Genomic DNA, 18,715 nt, shown 5'->3' on the forward strand with positions numbered 1-18,715 from the left:
TGCTGTCTAGATTCATGTGGGCAGCTGGGAGTTGAAACTGGGCAGCAGACCTTACAAGTCTTTTTTCTTTTTTTTTGTCAGTCAATGGATGAATAGATTTATTTCAATTTATAGTTTTTATTAAGTAGAAATTTTGTATGAACACATCACGAGTCAGTACCATCATTTCCATCGTCTCTGCCCCCTATTCTGTTGAGGACCCCCCTCAATATGATTGCTGCTGTTCACCATTGCGTTGTGGATTATGCGATGTGAGAGCAGCAGTCGGTCATTTTGTGTGGGGGACAAAACCTCTGGATATTCCCTCCCACCTTGCGGCTCTTGTCATCATCCCACTCCCTCTACTGCAAAATTCCCTGAGCCATGGCGGATGTTTTGTTTTTTTTTCAAGTCTTTAAGCACCTCCCCATCCTCAAATCTTTAATTCATGTGATTTCCCCCTTGGCCTTCCTTGTCTTTTCCTCTTGCTATATCTACTTTACTTAGAAACTCCAAACACAACCTGATTGAAATGAGTTTTACAATGCATGAATGTAAATATGATAACAATTGGCCTTGCTTGAAAATCCCTCCCCTCAGAAGTTCTCACTGACTTTCTCTGTGAGTGTTCTCCTCCCGCCAATCCCAACCCCATATCCCTCAAGGTTCCCTCCTATCTCTGCTTTGTGTTCCCCAGAGTCCTCTGTAGGTGCACCCAAGAAAGCTCAAGCCCCTTCCTTTATTATTCAGAACCAAGTGGTGTTTATCGTGACGCTGAATAGCCTAGGACTGGGGACAGTGCTAGTACTGCCAAGTCTTCAGCTGGTCAAATCATCACCTGTGTGAGGCTCTAGCCACCAGTGTAATTAGTACAGAATACAAAATGGTTATCTCTTTACAATTCCTTCCCAGTGTCTAAGTGGAAAGAAACAGTGTACAGACTTATTTTGTCACTATATGAATTATGCTAACATCTCTGCTCCAGAGGGTGGCAAAACTAGCTATACACACTCAAATGTTTCTAAACAACATTTTCATTTTACTATGTTACATGTCAAATTGTCTGTTCATATCTTTGAGTTTTATATCCACAGACACAACCAATAGTGGATAACCAAAAGTATTTTAAAAGTTAAATATGTACTGAGCATGTGAAGCCTTTTGTCTCATCATGATTCCCCAAATTACACGTGACAGCTATCTATTTATCATTTACATTGTATTAGATATTACAAGCAATGTAGAAGTTATTCAGTAAAATTTTCAAAGCTACATTTTAAACCATACCCACCTTTATTTGCAACAGATTCATTACAAAAAAGATTACGAAAAAGCTAAAGGGAAAATGGTTGGCTTCCAAAGTCTCCAAGATGATCCTAAACTTGTTCATTATATGAACGTGGCCAAAATACAGTCGGACCGGGAATATAAAAAAGACTATGAAAAGACAAAGACCAAATACAACACACCTCACGACATGTTCGATGTTGTGGCAGCCAAAAAGGCACAGGATGTGATCAGCAACACCAACTACAAGCATTCTCTCCACCACTACACCTACCTGCCAGATGCCATGGACCTGGAGCTGTCCAAGAACATGATGCACATACAGAGTGATGTAAGTGCTGGCACTCCCACAGGAGGGTCACCTCAGTTCCCAGACTGCACCTGGGCCTCACTCCTGTCTCCTCCATTGTAGAACGCCTACAAAGAAGACTATAACACCTGGATGAAAGGTATTGGCTGGATACCAATCGGCAGCCTTGACCAAGAAAAAGTTAAAAAGGCGGGTGATGCCCTGAGTGAAAAGAAATACAGGCAACATCCAGACACCCTCAAGTTTACCAGCATCACAGACACGCCAGTGATGGTCCAGGCAAAACAGAACACACAGCAAGTCAGCGATGTGAGTACAGTGGAACGCGGAGCAGGGGTGTGGAGGGAAGCTCTTAGAAGAGAAATACCAGCTCAACACTCTCATCTTTTTATTGCAAATTTATTATTTTGTGTATTTAATTTAAAAAGAAAATTACTTTTCTTTCAATAAAACTGGGTACTAACATTTTTAAACTTTCCTTTAAAAAGCCCTTTCCATTTTAACTGACATTAAAAGATTGTGCTATTGGATATATTTAACATAGTGCAAAAGTTCTCTTCCAATATTATACACATACACATAGAACACAAGCTTAAATCACAAACTATGAAAATTAATTGTATTTAATCCTATATAGAGTTGTTAATTTTTTGCTCTTCATATATAAGACATTAACACAGGGAAGTATACAAAAATGATATATTTGTATACTTGTTTGTGTCATTCAGAATTCATACATGAGAAGATGTTTTAAGTTATGTCTTGATGAGAAATTCATGTTATTTACCTGCCTGTTCTGCAAGCAACGTATAAACCCTGAAGTCAAAACTCCTAAAGGAAAGCTTAGTATATAGAAGAGTAAAAAGAACATCAAACACATCCACTCATTAAATCACTGAGTAACCCTCCCATATCTGTAATTACAGCCCACAGGGGGACAACAAGTAGAGAATAGTTGGGATTCATTGATGCACAATAACTCCAAGTTGAAGGAGAAACTCTGTCTCAAGGCATGGGTGAGCTATAAGAGGACACCTGACATTCTCCTCTGGTCTCCACATGCATGCATAGAACACACACATCTGCATACACATGTGCGTACACCAAACACACATACTCTACATACACATGGTGGAAAAAAAGAAAGAAGGAAAGGAAGTAGGAAGGAGGGAGGGAGGGAGGGGAGGAGGGAAGGGAGGAAGGAAAAAAAGTGGATAATTGCTTACCAAAGTGTTGTAATCATCTCTTTGTTGCTGCGATGAGCATCCAACCAGACACAGTCTATGGGAGGAAGGGGTTTATTTCAGCGTTATAGGAAGTTCTATCAATAGCAGGAGAAGCTGGCTCACTTTCACAGGTCCAAGCTGAGAGAAATAACCAATTAGCAAACACCAAACACACAAAGGACAAACCCCCAGAGCTCATACTGCTCTCCCCACATACCTTGTAAGGCTGGGCTGGAGATCCACCCCCAAACACACCTTAGGGCTAGACCCCAGGTTCAACTCCTAGTGACATGCTGCCTGCCCCCATAGCAGAGATCTGCCTGCTAGGGGCCAAGTAGGAAGTTTAATCAAAAATGGCTGAGTCAGCTGGGCGTGGTGTCACACACCTTTAATCCCAGCACTTGGGAGGCAGAGGTAGGAGGATCACCATCAGTTCAAGGCCACCCTGAAACTACGTAGTGAATTCCAGGTCAGTGTGAGACCCTACCTCAAAAAAAAAAAAAAAAAAAAAAAAAAGACTGTGTCAGTGGGGCTATATGTTCAAACTCTCACATTCACATGACCACACAGAGTTGCTAGACAAAGGGAATGGTTAAAATAACACTATATGCCATAAGGAATAAGTAGGATAGGGAATTTTCAGGGGAAACCTGATATGGAGGGTCTTATAATGCTAATTTGTAGTTCAGATAGGTAATGGGACATGAAGATTTTTAAGTCATGTAGCTATGTCATTAAGACTACATTTTAAATATTAACTCTGGCAAAAATGGGTATAGGCAAGATGAGAGTTGAGTGGCAGGAAGTAGAATTACAAGGATGTTAAAGAAACCCAAGGGAAGAGTTTGTGGAAATCAAACTAAAGCCATCACAATAGAAAAGAAGGAAACATTTAAAAGGTAGAATTCATGATATTATGCTAATGTTTAGATAGTGTCCAAAGGAAGTAAAAAAAATTAAGAATAATTAATGAGTTTCTAAAAGAAATTGATTAGGATTTGGTAATTAAGTTGGGTAGCAGTCATTTTAAATTTTATTTTTAATATGTAAACACTACTCTACAAGTGAGAGTCCACCTTGCTACTGCTGATATGGCCATCTTTATAAGTATATACACACATGCAATTTTTCATATATATGATAACTGGCAGTAAAGAGATGAAAAAATTCTACCTATGATCCAAGCCCTATTTTAGTTTTCAGAATAAGCAACTATTTGTTTTTTTTAATTACCAAGAAGAGGACAAAATAAGATCTCTACATTATATTAGATGTCTTTCAGTGAAAACAGTATGTAATTCATTAAGATGGACAAAATAAGACAAATGGTAAATCTTTTGAGTATGTTGGATTTGTGTATACCCAACCACAGGTTTTGAGGAAATCACTGTAACATATAAAAGGAAATCAATACATATTATATTTTTTAAACATAAATAATGAACCAGGGGTGTAGTTCAGTTGGTAGAGCTCTTGCCTGGCCTGCATAAAACTCTAGGTTCAATCCCCACTACCACATATAAGGCAAGGTGGCACATGCCTGTAATCCCTGCACTTGGGATTTAGAAGGAAGAGCAGGAGTTCAAAGTCATCCTCAGCTACACAGTAAGTTTGAGCCAACCTGGGATAAGTGAGACACTGTCTAAAAATGGGGGGGGGGGGGTAGGGAATAACACAAGACTCATTCTAAGTACCATTTCTTCTCTAGAGATAAAAATATGAAATAATAAAAATAATAACTAAAACTAACAAACTTTAAGATCTCTTAGATTTGTTCACTAGCAAAGGACTTATGTGGCTTTGACAAAGTCTGTTGTTCATGGCAGGGTTTCATGTTTGAATTTCTTTCCCTTCAACTCTTGAAGCCAAAGATTTCTATTCACTTAAGGATTTCCTCTCTGTATTTTAATACACAGAATTGTTGGATTTTCCTAAAGGCAATAAGATCCTTGCTATAGTTTAGTTAGTTAGTGGTCAGAATTTCAAGTAGGAAAATGTCTTGGATAACTTTCCCTAGGAAGTAGGAATTGGATGAGGCCTTTGCATGCTAACAAGCACTCTGGTACTGAGTTACATCCCCAATGCCCTTACTGATTTTTAACTTAAGAAGCTATTGCAGTTGGAGTTGGGAGCACACACTTGTCATCCCAGTCCTTGGGAAGATAAGGTGGAAGGATCTATGAGCTTGAAGCCAGCCTGGGCTACATAGTGAGCTCAAGGACAGCATAGATCGTATAGCAAGTCCTTATCAAAAAGAAAGAAATTGGGGAGATAGGTCAGCATGAATGCCTATGTTTAGATCCCCAGAACCCACATAAACCCACATGCAGTAGCACAGACACCTATAATGCCAGTCCTCCTATGGCAAGAGGGCAGGTGAAGACAGGATAAACACTGGAAGTTCACTAGTTGCCCTACACATCAAACAGAGACCATGTCTCAAGGTGGAACGTGAGGACTGACAGACAACTGCAGTTTTCCTCTATTCCTGCATTCACACACATCACACATGCACGAAGATTTTTAAAAAGGGGGGGAAAGCAGGAGGAGGAAGAGAGTGAGGGAAGGAAGGAAGGATAAAGGGAGAAAAAAAGAAAAATAATGGGGGGGTTTCTGCTAGGAATAAGTCCTTGAAGCATGCAAATGATGAGATTTTCCTTTTTTCATGTTGTGTAATCCATATCATTTTTGTGCTCATGTTGCAGATCTTGTACAAAGCTAAAGGAGAAGATGTGAAGCATAAATACACTATAAGTCCTGATCTTCCACAATTTCTCCAGGCCAAGTGCAATGCTTACAATATAAGTGATGTAAGTAGGGTCTCTGGTGGGAGTGAAGCCTGCATATGGCAAAAAACAATAGTTACTTTTTCTTAGTCCCCAGTGGGGCTCATGTCACAATGATGGCTCCTCAAGTCTTGAGCTGGTCCTTGGTAAGGAAGAACCACTCCCCGGGGTATAATATTTTCTCTTTAGGTAGAGTGCACCACCAATTCCACTAAAATTTCTACTCACTTTGTCCTAGTTTTGTACATGGGAGAGGAGTTATTATCCTTCAGGAAAAAAAAATGAGAACAAATGAAATCCTTATTTACTTGTTACAACAACTCTAAAACTCCTAAGCTGGCCACTAGGTCTTCTCTCGACCTTCCTCTTACAGGACTGGGCGGCTTCATGTTTTCTGGTTGGTCTTTGCATGCAAGGGTTTCCAAAACCCGCATTACTCTCCTCTGTGGGTGCCAAACCAGATTTGGGGGGAATCATCAGTGCGGAGTCCACTGATTTCCTACAGGACACAAAATGTGACAGTGCTGCTGTGATATCGGAGAAGAGCCCATGCCACAGAGGACCCCTTCAGCTCACACAGTGAATGAGAAGGTGCTGGAACTCATTGACACGCAGCCTGCTCACACCGTTTTGCTTTTCCATCACAGGTCTGTTACAAACGGGACTGGCACAAGTTAATAGCCAAGGGCAACAATGTCCTGGCTGATGCGATTCCTATTACAGCAGCCAAGTCATCGAGAAACATTGCCAGTGATGTGAGTAAAAACTATAGGTGAAATTTGGGTGACTGCTTTTTAGAAAGTAAACAGATATGTACTTGTTTAGATCACTACCTCATTGAAAATAAGATTGGATTAATGGCATTCAAATCCTCCACAAAATACTATTTTGAAAGTCTGTTACATTTTCAATGTTTTTGCTACTTGTGACAATGGCATTCTCCCCTGATTCACAGTCCCAATTCCCTTTGCTGACACATTCTCCTGACAGCTCACCTTGATTTTCAGAGAGAACATCCTGACTGACACTAACATGTTAAATTCAAATAGCTACCTTCATTACAATTGTATTTAAAAAGATTGAAACAGGCCGGGCATGGTGGCACACACCTTTAATCCCAGCACTTGGGAGGTAGAGGCAGGAGGATTCCCATGAATTCAAGGTCATCCTGAGACTACATAGTGCGTTCCAGGTCAACCTGGGCTGGAGTGAGACCCTACCTCGCAAAACAGAAACAAACAAACAAACAAAACAATTGAAACAAGTTCTTTTTGTGTACATATTCTATAAACCAAATTGGAATTCTTTCCTTTTAGTGTAGTAAGTTGATTCATCTCAATAATTAATCCATTTCACCTCTAATGAGAAACAATACACATATGCTTCTTCCTACTTTTCAAAAACAAAAGTTTTAGAAAGCATGTATGCCTTACAAGATTCACTGCCACATACAATTCCAGGGCTAACATCTTTTAAAAAATATTTATATTGGGCTGGAGAGATGGCTCAGTGATTAAGGTGCTTTCCTATAAAGCCTAAGGACTCTGGTTCGATTCTCCAGTACCCCTGTAAAGCCCGATGCACAAGGTGGCACATGTGTCTGGAATTTGTTTGCAGTGTCTAGAGGCCCTGGAACACCCATTCTCTCTCACACTTTTTCTCTCATAAATAATAAATGGATAAAATATTTGGCTTGTGAAATTGCTTAGTGGTTAAGGTGTTTGCCTGCGAAGCCTAAGGACCCTCTTTCGATATTTCAGGACCCACATAAGCCAGATGCACAAGGGGCACATGTGTCTGGAGTTTGTTTGCAGTGGCTAAAGGCCCTGGAGCACCCATTATCTTTCTCTCTATCTGCCTCTTTCTCTTTGTCTCTCAAATAAATAAATAAGATGGGCATGGTGGCACACACCTTTAATCCCAGCACTTGGGAGGCAGAGGTAGGAGGGTCACTGACAGTTCAAGGCCACCCTGAGACCTCATAGTGAATTCCAGGTCAGCCTGAGCTAAAGTGAGACCCTACCTCAAAAACCCAACTAACTAACTAACTAAATAGATAGATAAATAATAAAATATTTAAAAAGAAAAATAAATGAATAAAATATTTAAAATATTTTTATTTACGTGTGTGTATCTGTCTATGGGTGTGCCAGGGTCTCTTGTCACTACAAACAAACACCAGATGTGTGCACAACTTTATATAAGAATTGAACCCCAACCCTGGGCTGGCAGGTTTTGCAAGAAAGTACCTTTAACCATTGAGCTGTCTCTCCAGCTCCCCAGGATTACATTAGTCTTGGCTTGGGAAAGGAGAGGAAAGCAAGCCACTGCGGGTACAGCCCATGAAGTCAACCGGACTATACAGACCCCACAGCTTTCCTTCCAGTGATAGTGCTGGAAATGTCGTCTCAGAGCTACAGACGCAGTGCACATCATTATGAAATACTTTCCTAGAACAAATAGAAAGTGCAAGTCTGAAATAAAATTCTATCCTGTTTTTCTTCCATTTTCCTTAGCAGTTGCAGTCATTTCTCCAGCATGCTTATTAATGACTCGGTAATCCTTCCACCTGCTAACTCCTTATTTATGAATTCATGTTCACCCTGTGGGAGCTCAGTGTCGGCAAGGTTTAGGTGGATTTGAATTCTTTTGCATAAATATTGAGGTTTTGACCTATTCCTGGATAACTCAATCTACATCTCATTGCTGGTCCCAAGGGAGAAAGACTGTGAACAGTCTGCTTTTCGATTAGGTTTTTATACTGATGAGAAAACCCTGCAGCAGTTCCTGCCCTTGCTGTAGCGCCTTCATTTAGTCCCTGCAGCTCCCACTCTGAGCTTTTGGGGGGAGATGCTGATAAACAGGGTGAGTGAAGGCTCAGCTACTCGCATACTCCATGATGGGAAATCACACCCTGGATTGTGGAAGTTCACATCCCTGTGAAGCTATGAGATATTGGTCTTATTTCTGGAAAGTGGTTTGGAAATTCAGTTATCTTAAATGTAGTACTATACACAAGTCACCTGTAGGAGTTGAGGCAAAGAGAAAAGATGGTGTTGAATTTGTCATGGGACTCCCTTGAAGCCCCAGTGGAGTTGAAAATGCCTTCTTCTATACTTTCTGGAAGTGGGATATGGTTTCTGTTTCTTGAACAGTTCTAGAAATTCACAGTATTCTGAGTGCTTTTGTGTGTGAATAAAGTAGATGTACCTAATAGTGTCAGTCCTAGGGCTTGGCTAACCAAGTTCTGTCTCCACAGTATAAATATAAAGAAACTTACGAGAAGTCGAAGGGCAAGCATGTGGGTTTCAGAAGCCTCCAGGATGATCCCAAGCTGGTCCACTATATGAATGTGGCAAAGTTGCAGTCTGATCGTGAATATAAGAAGAACTATGAGAATACCAAAACCAGTTACCATACCCCTGGGGACATGGTTAGCATTACAGCTGCAAAGATGGCCCAGGATGTGGCCACCAATGTCAACTACAAGCAGCCATTACATCACTATACATACCTGCCTGATGCCATGAGTGTGGAACACACGAGACATGCCAATCAAATTCAGAGTGATGTAAGTATGTATAACACAATAGACCCAAAGATGCTTGTCCTGAAAGGATGATCATTTCTGAATATTTGACTGGGCTTCAAAAGTCAGTGAGGAGCTTTAATCCCAGCACTTGGGAGGCAGAGGTAGGAGGATCGCTGTGAGTTTGAGGCCATCCTGAGACTACATAGTGAATTCCAGGTCAGCCTGAGCTAGAGTGAAACCATACCTCAAAAAACCAAAAAGCAAACAAGCAAAAAAAGTCAGTGAGGTATTTGAAAAATTGCACTTTAGAATAATGAGCAACATTTGTTGAAAAATGTCCAAGACATAAAATAGACAAGTCACATTTTTCATGGCTTTCTGTGCTTCTATCATAACCATTGGCAGTATCTTTGTTATCTTATGGATGAAAGATGAGACCTCATTCCACTTAACGACATCCTGAATCTCAGCCAGAGGTGTCCCTGTGGGCCTACTTCAATGATAACAGCTACATAATGCAAAACAGAATTCTCCATGCTCTCTGAATTCAGCAAAGTTTTTTTGTTTTTAACTCAAGGTCACACCATCATCCATGTAAATCTATGTAATGAGTCCTCTCAAGTGAACTGGGAGGGCTCTGTGCTTACAGCATGATTCATGGAGAGCTGCACAGGGAATGTTTAGCATTCAGGACATTTCTTTCTGCAGATTTCTATAGGAATTGTCTTCTGTCAGGAGAAGAAATGATATGCAGTTATTTGATGCCCACTAAAAATCTCTACTCAACCGAGATCAGGAGTAACCTAAGTGGGAAAATGTGGGCAAAACATACATCAAAAGGAAGGCCCAATTTATTGTCAAAAGAGACAAAAAAAAAATCACAATACCCATGGAAATATATGACCTAGATTTCCTTCTGTTGTCTAACACACTGTAACTTCAGAACTGCTTTTTTGTATTACCAAACTCATGGTGAAAGGCTGCATGTCAGTCATCAACATGAGCACTGGGAGAATAATTGCTGCTTATTTTCCTTGTCTTAGGTTGCAGATCCCAGAAACATTGTTGAACATTCTCTAGGGATACCTCCTTACATGAGCTTACTCTTTTCCAGAATGTATATAAAGATGAGTACAACAACTTCTTTAAGGGCATTGGGTGGATCCCTATTGGCTCCCTGGAGGTTGAGAAGGCCAAGAAAGCAGGCGATGCATTAAATGAGAGGAAGTATCGACAGCACCCAGACACCATCAAGTTCACAAGTGTGCCTGACTCCATGGGCATGGTTTTGGCTCAGCAGAACACAAAGCAGCTAAGTGATGTAAGTAGTTTCCCTTCCAAAGGGCTAGTCTAAGAATACCCCCTGATTGAACCACTCCACCATCGTTCATCCAGCACGTGAGGATGCATCTAAATTAGCGCATAAAGAGCTTACGGAGGAATAAAAGACATGCTTGAAGCAACTTTGAACTTGAACACAGAGAAAACAGGTAGAGAAAAGAGGGTTTCCCAAATGTGTCCTATTTTTCAAACATAGAAAGTCTGTGCTATCCGTAAGGATACTTTTATCTATATCACATGTATAAAATAACAATGTTACTATTGTCATCTCCAACTCTTCAAAGCTGTTTAGTGCTCTGGGTTGTAATAATTCTACCTAGGTCCTCAGAGAAATGGCGTAAGGTCCTAATCCCCTCGCATAACAGATCTTTGTTCTGCAAGACACTCTTACCATAAAGCCTCCCTCTTAAGAAGAGATAAGCAATTTATTTGCAGTCATCCTGAGTATCCTTGTTCTTTCAGTCAGGGGCTAATTACAAAGCTCAGTACCTCATATCACTTGGTAATTTCAGAGTTGTGTTCAAATAACTGTATTGGAAAGAAAAGAAAGTTAAAAAATGAAGATTTTATTGGTTTCTTGCTCCAGATTATGCAAAGTAGGGGGGCACTTTACTTGCTTTGGGCCTGACGACTGTCCGTGGGTGTATGTCTCAGCGTAGTCCCTGTCATTGCATTACTCTAGCTGCTTAAGAATTTGTTCTTTCCTAGTGGCCATAAATGCCAATGGTCATTTTGATTTCTTTTGCTATGAGCAAGGTATCACTTCTCATTATGGTTTTCTAGTTAGCTAGGAAAACTGTACAATTACTGTATTGATTCTTCTCCATCCCGATAAATGCCATCAACATCTACATAGTCACTCACTGTAATCACACTCCTCCCCCCTGTGGGAGTGGCTCCACATCCAGTGGTTCTGCTAAATCAGTGTGGGAAACATCTCAGTCAGCTTGCTGGAGTACTCATGTTTCAACTATCACCAACCCTAGTTCTGGCTTCCTCCTCTCTCATGTGATGACTTCAGTGGCTCACCTGGACTCCCTGCCTGGGATCCCAGATATATCACATCACATCCGTTTGTATGTAACTCTCTTGGAACTTCTTGAATTTACAATCTGCACTAACCTGGGTGAAGAGGCCCTCCATGGATTGTTTCCCCATCTGTCTAATCCCACATTCCAGTCCTTGGGTGTCAGCCTTCAACTAGCTACTCAGGGTGGCCAATCTATTTTCATCCTTTTGTCCCTGAATACTCATCTATCCAGAACATTCCCCTTCATCCAGGTTTGTGCGTCCATACTTCCTCTATTTCTGTTGTCTTTTTTTCTCTGCTACATTTCTATTTACAAAATTTCAGTTTTTAGCTGTAATTTGTAGTTTGCGTAGTCATGGTCTGCCTCCCTGACAAGACAGTAACCTTCATGAGGGCAGACCTGCCCTTTTCAACTCTTAGGCCCACAGTCTAGTCAATCAATATGGATGGGATGAGGATGTGTATGCCTCCTGGATCCCCTTGTCTGCAACAGAGTAGGTGCTTGCCTTGTATGTGGAGGACATCAATGATAGTCTCTGTTCTTAAATGTGCTGGTGCCTGATGAAGCTCCATTATGTCTGCTCATGATATCTGCATGTTTCTCTGTGTTTGCAGTTGAAATACAAGGTGGAGGGAGAGAAGCTGAAACACAAGTACACTATCGACCCTGAATTGCCTCAATTTATTCAAGCCAAGGTCAATGCCATCAACATGAGTGACGTGAGTATTTGACCTGGTGTCGGGCACCTTTGGTTTCTGTAGGCATCACCTTCCCAGTTCTGGGTGACTCTCGCACCGAGTTTCCAAGGGAGCAACCCAACTGTGGCAGAACCTTTGAGTCCCCAGATGGTACTCTTATGCAACATGAGACTACAGGCCACTGGACAATTTTGCTTAATACAGACTATTTCAAACTATGGGCTGTGGTTCATTAATAGGTGGTAAAAATAAGCTTAGAAAATGATGTGCCACTTTTGAAAAGAAGAAAATTAACAAGGTGGACAAGACTGGAAGACGTGCGTGCACAGTCAGCAGTAAGGATGAGTGCTCTGTGCAGAGCTGTGTCTCAGCTATTTGTTAGGACTTCCAAAAGTGCAGAATTCTTTTTTTTTTTTTTTAAATGCAGCCAGCCTATCTCTCAGGTAGTCTTGGAATATAATTAGTGACTGTGTTTTAAACCATAATGTGGGACACTGAGGCTGGACAATTACGAGGTCCAGCCCAATCTAGGCAGCATAGCCAGACCCCATCTCAAAAATGAAATTAATAAATAAACCCAAAATATAAGTCTTTCCTTTTAAAGAAAATTGAGTTAAAAAACATAATCAACCCCAGAAAAAGCTGTCCACTTCTTAAACAATAGTTGTTTCTTTAAGCAAAAAAAAGTGTACTCATTGTCCCTAATTTTATAAGCTCTGTTTTGTTTTGGTAATTTCTATGCTTTTTGTTCATTTAATTTTACAAGTAATGTCAAAGCATCACTACAGTTAAAGTTAACAGGTATTAAATGTCTTATTTTTACTTTGAGATCCATACTTTTTTTTTTTTTTTTTTTTTTTGAGGTAGGCTCTTGCTATAGCCCATGCTGATCTGGAATTCACTCTGTAGTCTCAGGTGGCCTCAAATTCACAGCGATCCTCCTAAAAAAACCTTTGCCTCCCAAATGCTGGGATTGCATGTGTATACCACCATGCCCAGCCCATATTTTTCTAGAGGTTTGAAACGTTCTATTATAAAACTCTTATCATAAGTATTATATTCTTATAGGAAAGATGGGAAATATAGAAATTTATATATATATATGTTTTATTGTCCTTTATCCAAAACATTACTTTCTGTTGCTTTTTATAAGAACATACTCATTTTATAATCAGTTGAGGTTATAATGTATGTATTTTATATTCTTTGGATCTTTGTGAGTTTGTTTGGATTGTTTTGGGGGACAAGGTCTCCCTATGTAGCCTAGGCTATCCTTAATCTAAATCTTACTGCCTGTACCCCAGAGTACAAGGATTATTAGCATGTATCACCAGGTCCTATTACTGATTTTATTTTTAAAGAAAGTGATCAATACATAGAAAGTGAATAATAGTCCATGAATTTTCTTCATAGAAAAAAGGATGTTTCATAAGAAACATCTCAGCTTCCTGTTTTATTCTTTAATAAGATAAATAATAAAATAATCTTTCTTTTTCAAAGGCTCACTATAAAGCAGACTGGAAGAAAACCCTTGCTAAGGGCTATGATTTGAGACCAGATGCCATTCCCATTGTTGCTGCAAAAAGTTCCCGAAACATTGCTAGTGATGTAAGTCTGATCTGAAAGTTAGAAACTCTCTGCACATTCAAAAATTTGTACCCTGGGGCTGGAGAGGTGGCTTAGAAGTGAAGGTGCTTGCCTGCAAAACCCAGTGACCTGACTTCAATTCCCTAGTACCCACATAAAGCCAGATGTACAAAGTGATGCATGTATTTGGAGTTTGTTTGCATCTGCTAGGGGACCTGGCATGCCCATATTCTCTCTCTGTCTCTTTTCACTCTGTCTCTCTCTGCTTGCAAATAAATAATTTTTTAAAAATCTATTTACTGTATATAAGACCATGAATTGTAGAAAGAAGCTGATAAAGAAATTTTAATATAAAATATTTCTTAATATGCTAAGTGTACTATTTTTCATATTGCTTAACTTAAAGTATCTTCTAAAACTCATTCCAAAGAAAAATTTCTTTTTTAATTATGAAAAAATTAGAACACTCATTGGTTTATTGTGAACTTAACCCCTTCTTTTTATTTGGATTTTGTCAAGTAAAAAAAGTCTTGGCATGCTAAAATGTCAATAACTTAAATATTCTCCAAGCCTTTAAAGAAAATACTGTTTTAACTTCCATAAGGACAAAAATCTAGTGAAATAGGAAAAACCAGGAAGAATTGTAAGTTAAATGGCAAGATGACTTTTTTACAAATTAAATTATATTTTCTTAATTAATTGATAAAAATACCTTCATAGAGTACAAATTCATTCACTTTAAGCTGGATATTTTAATTTGTAGTAGTGCTTTACTGAAATTCAGTCACAATTATGCAATTTTTTAAGGAGGTACAAATGAATACTGGAAGCAATAAACACACACAAATGCTTACTAAATGCACTTTTCAGGAACTTTGAGCATATTCAGAGGATTGCTTTAGAACAAGCTAGGCATAAGCTATAAATTATTACCTTCTTCATTATTCCCACAAGTTTTATGATCACCCATTGGAAATATTTTGCTAAGTATTCACTAAGCATACTGAAAAAAATAAAAGAGGACTGAAGTGATTGCTTAGTGATTAAGGCATTTGCCTGTAAAGCCTAAGGACCCTGGTTTGATTCCCCAGAACCCACATAAGCAAGATGCACAAGGTGGCACATCTATCTGGAGTTTGTTTTCAGTGGCTGGAGGCCCTGGAGCACCCATTCTCTCTCTCTATCTGCCTATTCCTCTCCTTCTCTCTCTCCCTCTCTCTCTGTCAAATAAATTTTTTTTTGAAAAAAAAGAAAGCTTAACTGTTATCTTGATTCACACTGAATTTGGCTTTTGCTTAAATAGTTACATAAATTCAGTTCCTATAGTTTACCCTATCAAACCACTTTTCTCCTCTCCTCCAAATAGTGGAAATATAAGGAGGCCTATGAGAAAGCCAAAGGCAAGCAAATTGGATTTCTCAGTCTTCAGGATGACCCTAAGCTGGTTCATTACATGAATGTGGCCAAAATCCAGTCAGATCGTGAGTATAAGAAGGGCTATGAGGCCAGCAAGACCCGGTACCACACACCTCTGGACATGTTTAGTGTGACTGCTGCAAAGAAGTCTCAGGAGGTTGCGACCAATGCCAACTACAGACAGCCCTACCATAACTACACCCTCTTGCCCGATGCCTTGAATGTGGAGCACTCCAAGAATGCCATGCAGATTCAAAGTGATGTACGTACAGTCAGCAGCTGTCCATTTCCAGGGCTGGGAGGGACTTACTTCCTCAACTTGGCTGGACTGTTTTCCTCATGGGGCTCCCGCAGAACTAGAACTTTTAGAGCTTCACTCATTTAAATATGTGTAGCCTTGTTCTTGCTTTTCATTCACACATACACTCCCAACACATGTTAGACCCAACAACTGATATATTCTGTGAAAAAATTAAGAGGCTCAAATGGGTGGTATATAGTATCCTTCTCAATGCAAAATTTTGTTGACTTCATTTCTTCAAGAAAGTTTTTTTTTGTTGTTTTTGTTGTTGTTTTTGGTTTTTCAGGGTAGAGTCTCACTCTAGCTCAGGCTAACCTGGCATTCACTATGCAGTCTCAGGTCTGCCTTGAATTCACACTGATCCTCCTGCCTCTGCTACCTCTGCCTAGCAAGTGATGGGATTACCCTGCCTGGCTTTTTTTTTTTTGGAGACAAGGTCCAGGCTTGCCTGGAATTCCCTGTGTAACCCAGGCTGCCCTTTCTGCCTCTGCCTCCTAAGTACTAGGATTAAAATCATGTACCACCACACCTGGTTAAGAAAGTTAACTCTGGTTTTAGAAGCCAGGCCTCACTTTAGCCCAGGCTGACCAGCAACTCACTCTGTAGTACAGGCTAGCCTTGAACTCATTTTCTCCTACTTTAGCCTACCATATGCTGAAGTTAAAGGCATGCACCACCACACCTAGTTTAAAGCAGTTAATTTTTTCAAAGGATTGTTATCACTACACACCATGAATGTAATCACTTTTGTAATTAAAGTTTTTCTAAAAGACCACAAGGAACAAAAATTAAGCAACCCCCCCTCCTCTGCAGCACCTCACTATTTCTCTTTTTGACAATGAGTAAATCATGTAGCCAAAGAAACACAAGTCCTAATTCTTTCTGAAACAAAAATATCTTCTTTTATTACAAAGAATGTGTACAAATCTGACTTCACCAACTGGATGAGGGGTATCGGTTGGGTCCCAATAGACTCCCTGGAGGTGGAGAAGGCCAAAAAAGCGGGAGACATTCTCAGTGAGAGGAAGTATCGCCAGCACCCCGAGAAGCTGAAGTTCACGTACTCCATGGACACAATGGAGCAGGCACTTAACAAAAGTAACAAGCTGACTATGGATAAGGTAAGGGTGGTGAGCTGGCTTTGTCACAAGACACTTGTTAAACATTTGAGCCCTGGAGCCTGTCTTTAGCATTTTTATCTGCTGATGGTTGTTGGGGTGCTATAGCTTTCGTTCTCAAGAGCTCTCTTAAATGGACCGCCAGGCAATCCTAAAAATGCAACAGAACCACAGAAGCTCCACATGATTGAGAGGTGAAGAGATGAAAGGAATCACCCTTGGGTCACTGATTGGTTTTCTCCTCCAGTTTCCTCAGTCATCCTCCTATTTCATTCATTTTCCAATGTCAGTTTTAAGTTCTTCTATCATGGAGATGTGACTCTCCTCTTCCTAGTCACTTTATATTGCACACTTGCCCTGCTGTAAAGTAACATGCCTGATGTTGTTGTTGCAGAGGCTGTACACTGAAAAGTGGAACAAAGATAAGACCACCATCCACGTCATGCCTGATACTCCAGATATTTTACTCTCCAGAGTGAACCAAGTCACCATGAGTGATGTAAGTAGACCAGCAGCTAAGGAATGGGGAGAAGTATGGGATGTCTGTCTCCTGCACAGCAGCCACTTGGGAACCAGGAGCCCCACTCCAACCCAAGTAACAAGGTGCTGTTGTTTCTCTGTTTCATGGTTTAGAAACTGTACAAAGCTGGCTGGGAAGAGGAAAAGAAGAAAGGATATGACCTGAGGCCTGATGCCATCTCAATAAAGGCTGCGAAGGCCTCCAGAGACATTGCCAGTGATGTAAGTGGGTGCCTTACGCTGAACAAAGGAGTAGATGAGCCAAGCCTGTGTCAAGTTGGGAGGTGGGGCAGCTCATCAGTGTTGGAGGGAACACTATCCCAGGAACACCTCCTTCCACTCAGCCCAAGTTCCCTCTAATCATTTGCTCATTGTTCAATGTAAAAATGATGAGGCCATATTCAAATAAGTTCCTTTAGAGTGTCTGAATAATTATAGACAATTGTAAACAAATGTAAGGGTGCAGTCTACATGTTTTGCATAGGAAAACCTCTACTTACCTTAAAGACACACCATGAGAAATCACAGCTGCAGCTTTTTCTGGGCTGGACGGCGTGTGAAACATGCTACTTTCTCCATCACCCTTAGCAAAACTCACCCTCATACCTTGGATTAACTCTGACACGGGTTTCTTTCCATGGGTTCAGTGTAGGACAACACTGGAATTACAGAGAATTACAGAGCTTTTGCTAACTCTGGCAACCCCTTCCTGCCTGATTTTAGAGTGGCTCTAAAATTCTCTACCTACACCAAAGCTAATAGCACCTAGTAAAGATTTTGGCCTCCTCCCCATACCATTTTCCTTATGTTGATTTCTTTTCTGTCCCCAGTACAAATATAAGCAAGCCTATGAACAAGCCAAAGGGAAACACATCGGTTTTCGCAGCCTGGAGGACGACCCCAAGTTGGTCCACTTCATGCAAGTGGCCAAGATGCAGTCAGACCGGGAATACAAGAAGGGATATGAGAAATCCAAGACATCCTTCCACACCCCAGTGGACATGGTCAGTGTGGTGGCAGCCAAAAAGTCTCAGGAAGTAGCCACCAATGCCAACTACAGGAATATAATCCATACCTACAACATGCTTCCTGATGCCATGAGCTTTGAGTTGGCCAAGAATATGATGCAGATTCAGAGTGATGTACGTGAGAGCCGTGACGTTTACAGAACCTTGACTTGAGATCATGGGTGGATCATGAATGGCCATAAGTAATGACAAGTTACCTCAGGTTGAATTTATTTCTTTTTGCCAAAAGGGATGTGCTCAAAAATCTGAAATCTTATCTTTAAAAAAAAAAATCCTTATTTATGTATTTGAGGGCAGGAATGGAGCCACTTTGGGCCTTGGGCTTTATGTGGGTAATGGGGAATTGAACTTAGGCAAGCAAGTGTTTCTAACCACTAAGCCATTTCCCCAGCCCGAAATCATCTTTGTGACATGTTGCTGAAATCATAGTTGAATTTAGCAAGAGCAAACAGATTGGGTTCTAGAAGGAATGTACCAGAGGAAGTAAGCCTAGCGCAGGGGACAAGTGCATTGAAGGTGCTGCTAGACGAAGGAGCAGAAAGGAAGGGAAGCACAG

General features: G+C 40.4%; 1 protein-coding gene across 2 annotated transcripts in view; it reads left to right on the forward strand.

Annotated features, from left to right (window-relative positions):
- Positions 1–18,715, forward strand: part of Neb (nebulin) — a 224,295-nt gene that overhangs the window by 52,709 nt on the left and 152,871 nt on the right. For both annotated transcript variants that reach the window (XM_045147212.1, XM_045147213.1), the window contains exons 31-43: positions 1,286–1,597; positions 1,679–1,885; positions 5,508–5,612; positions 6,236–6,343; positions 8,848–9,159; positions 10,235–10,441; positions 12,107–12,211; positions 13,691–13,798; positions 15,144–15,455; positions 16,409–16,615; positions 17,007–17,111; positions 17,246–17,353; positions 17,962–18,273. In XM_045147212.1, the coding sequence (XP_045003147.1) occupies positions 1,286–1,597; positions 1,679–1,885; positions 5,508–5,612; positions 6,236–6,343; positions 8,848–9,159; positions 10,235–10,441; positions 12,107–12,211; positions 13,691–13,798; positions 15,144–15,455; positions 16,409–16,615; positions 17,007–17,111; positions 17,246–17,353; positions 17,962–18,273 (2,508 nt within the window). The remainder of the gene's footprint in view (positions 1–1,285; positions 1,598–1,678; positions 1,886–5,507; positions 5,613–6,235; positions 6,344–8,847; positions 9,160–10,234; positions 10,442–12,106; positions 12,212–13,690; positions 13,799–15,143; positions 15,456–16,408; positions 16,616–17,006; positions 17,112–17,245; positions 17,354–17,961; positions 18,274–18,715) is intronic.

Source organism: Jaculus jaculus, chromosome 4 (genome assembly GCF_020740685.1).
Source record: "Jaculus jaculus isolate mJacJac1 chromosome 4, mJacJac1.mat.Y.cur, whole genome shotgun sequence".
NCBI classification, from domain to species: Eukaryota; Metazoa; Chordata; class Mammalia; order Rodentia; family Dipodidae; genus Jaculus; species Jaculus jaculus.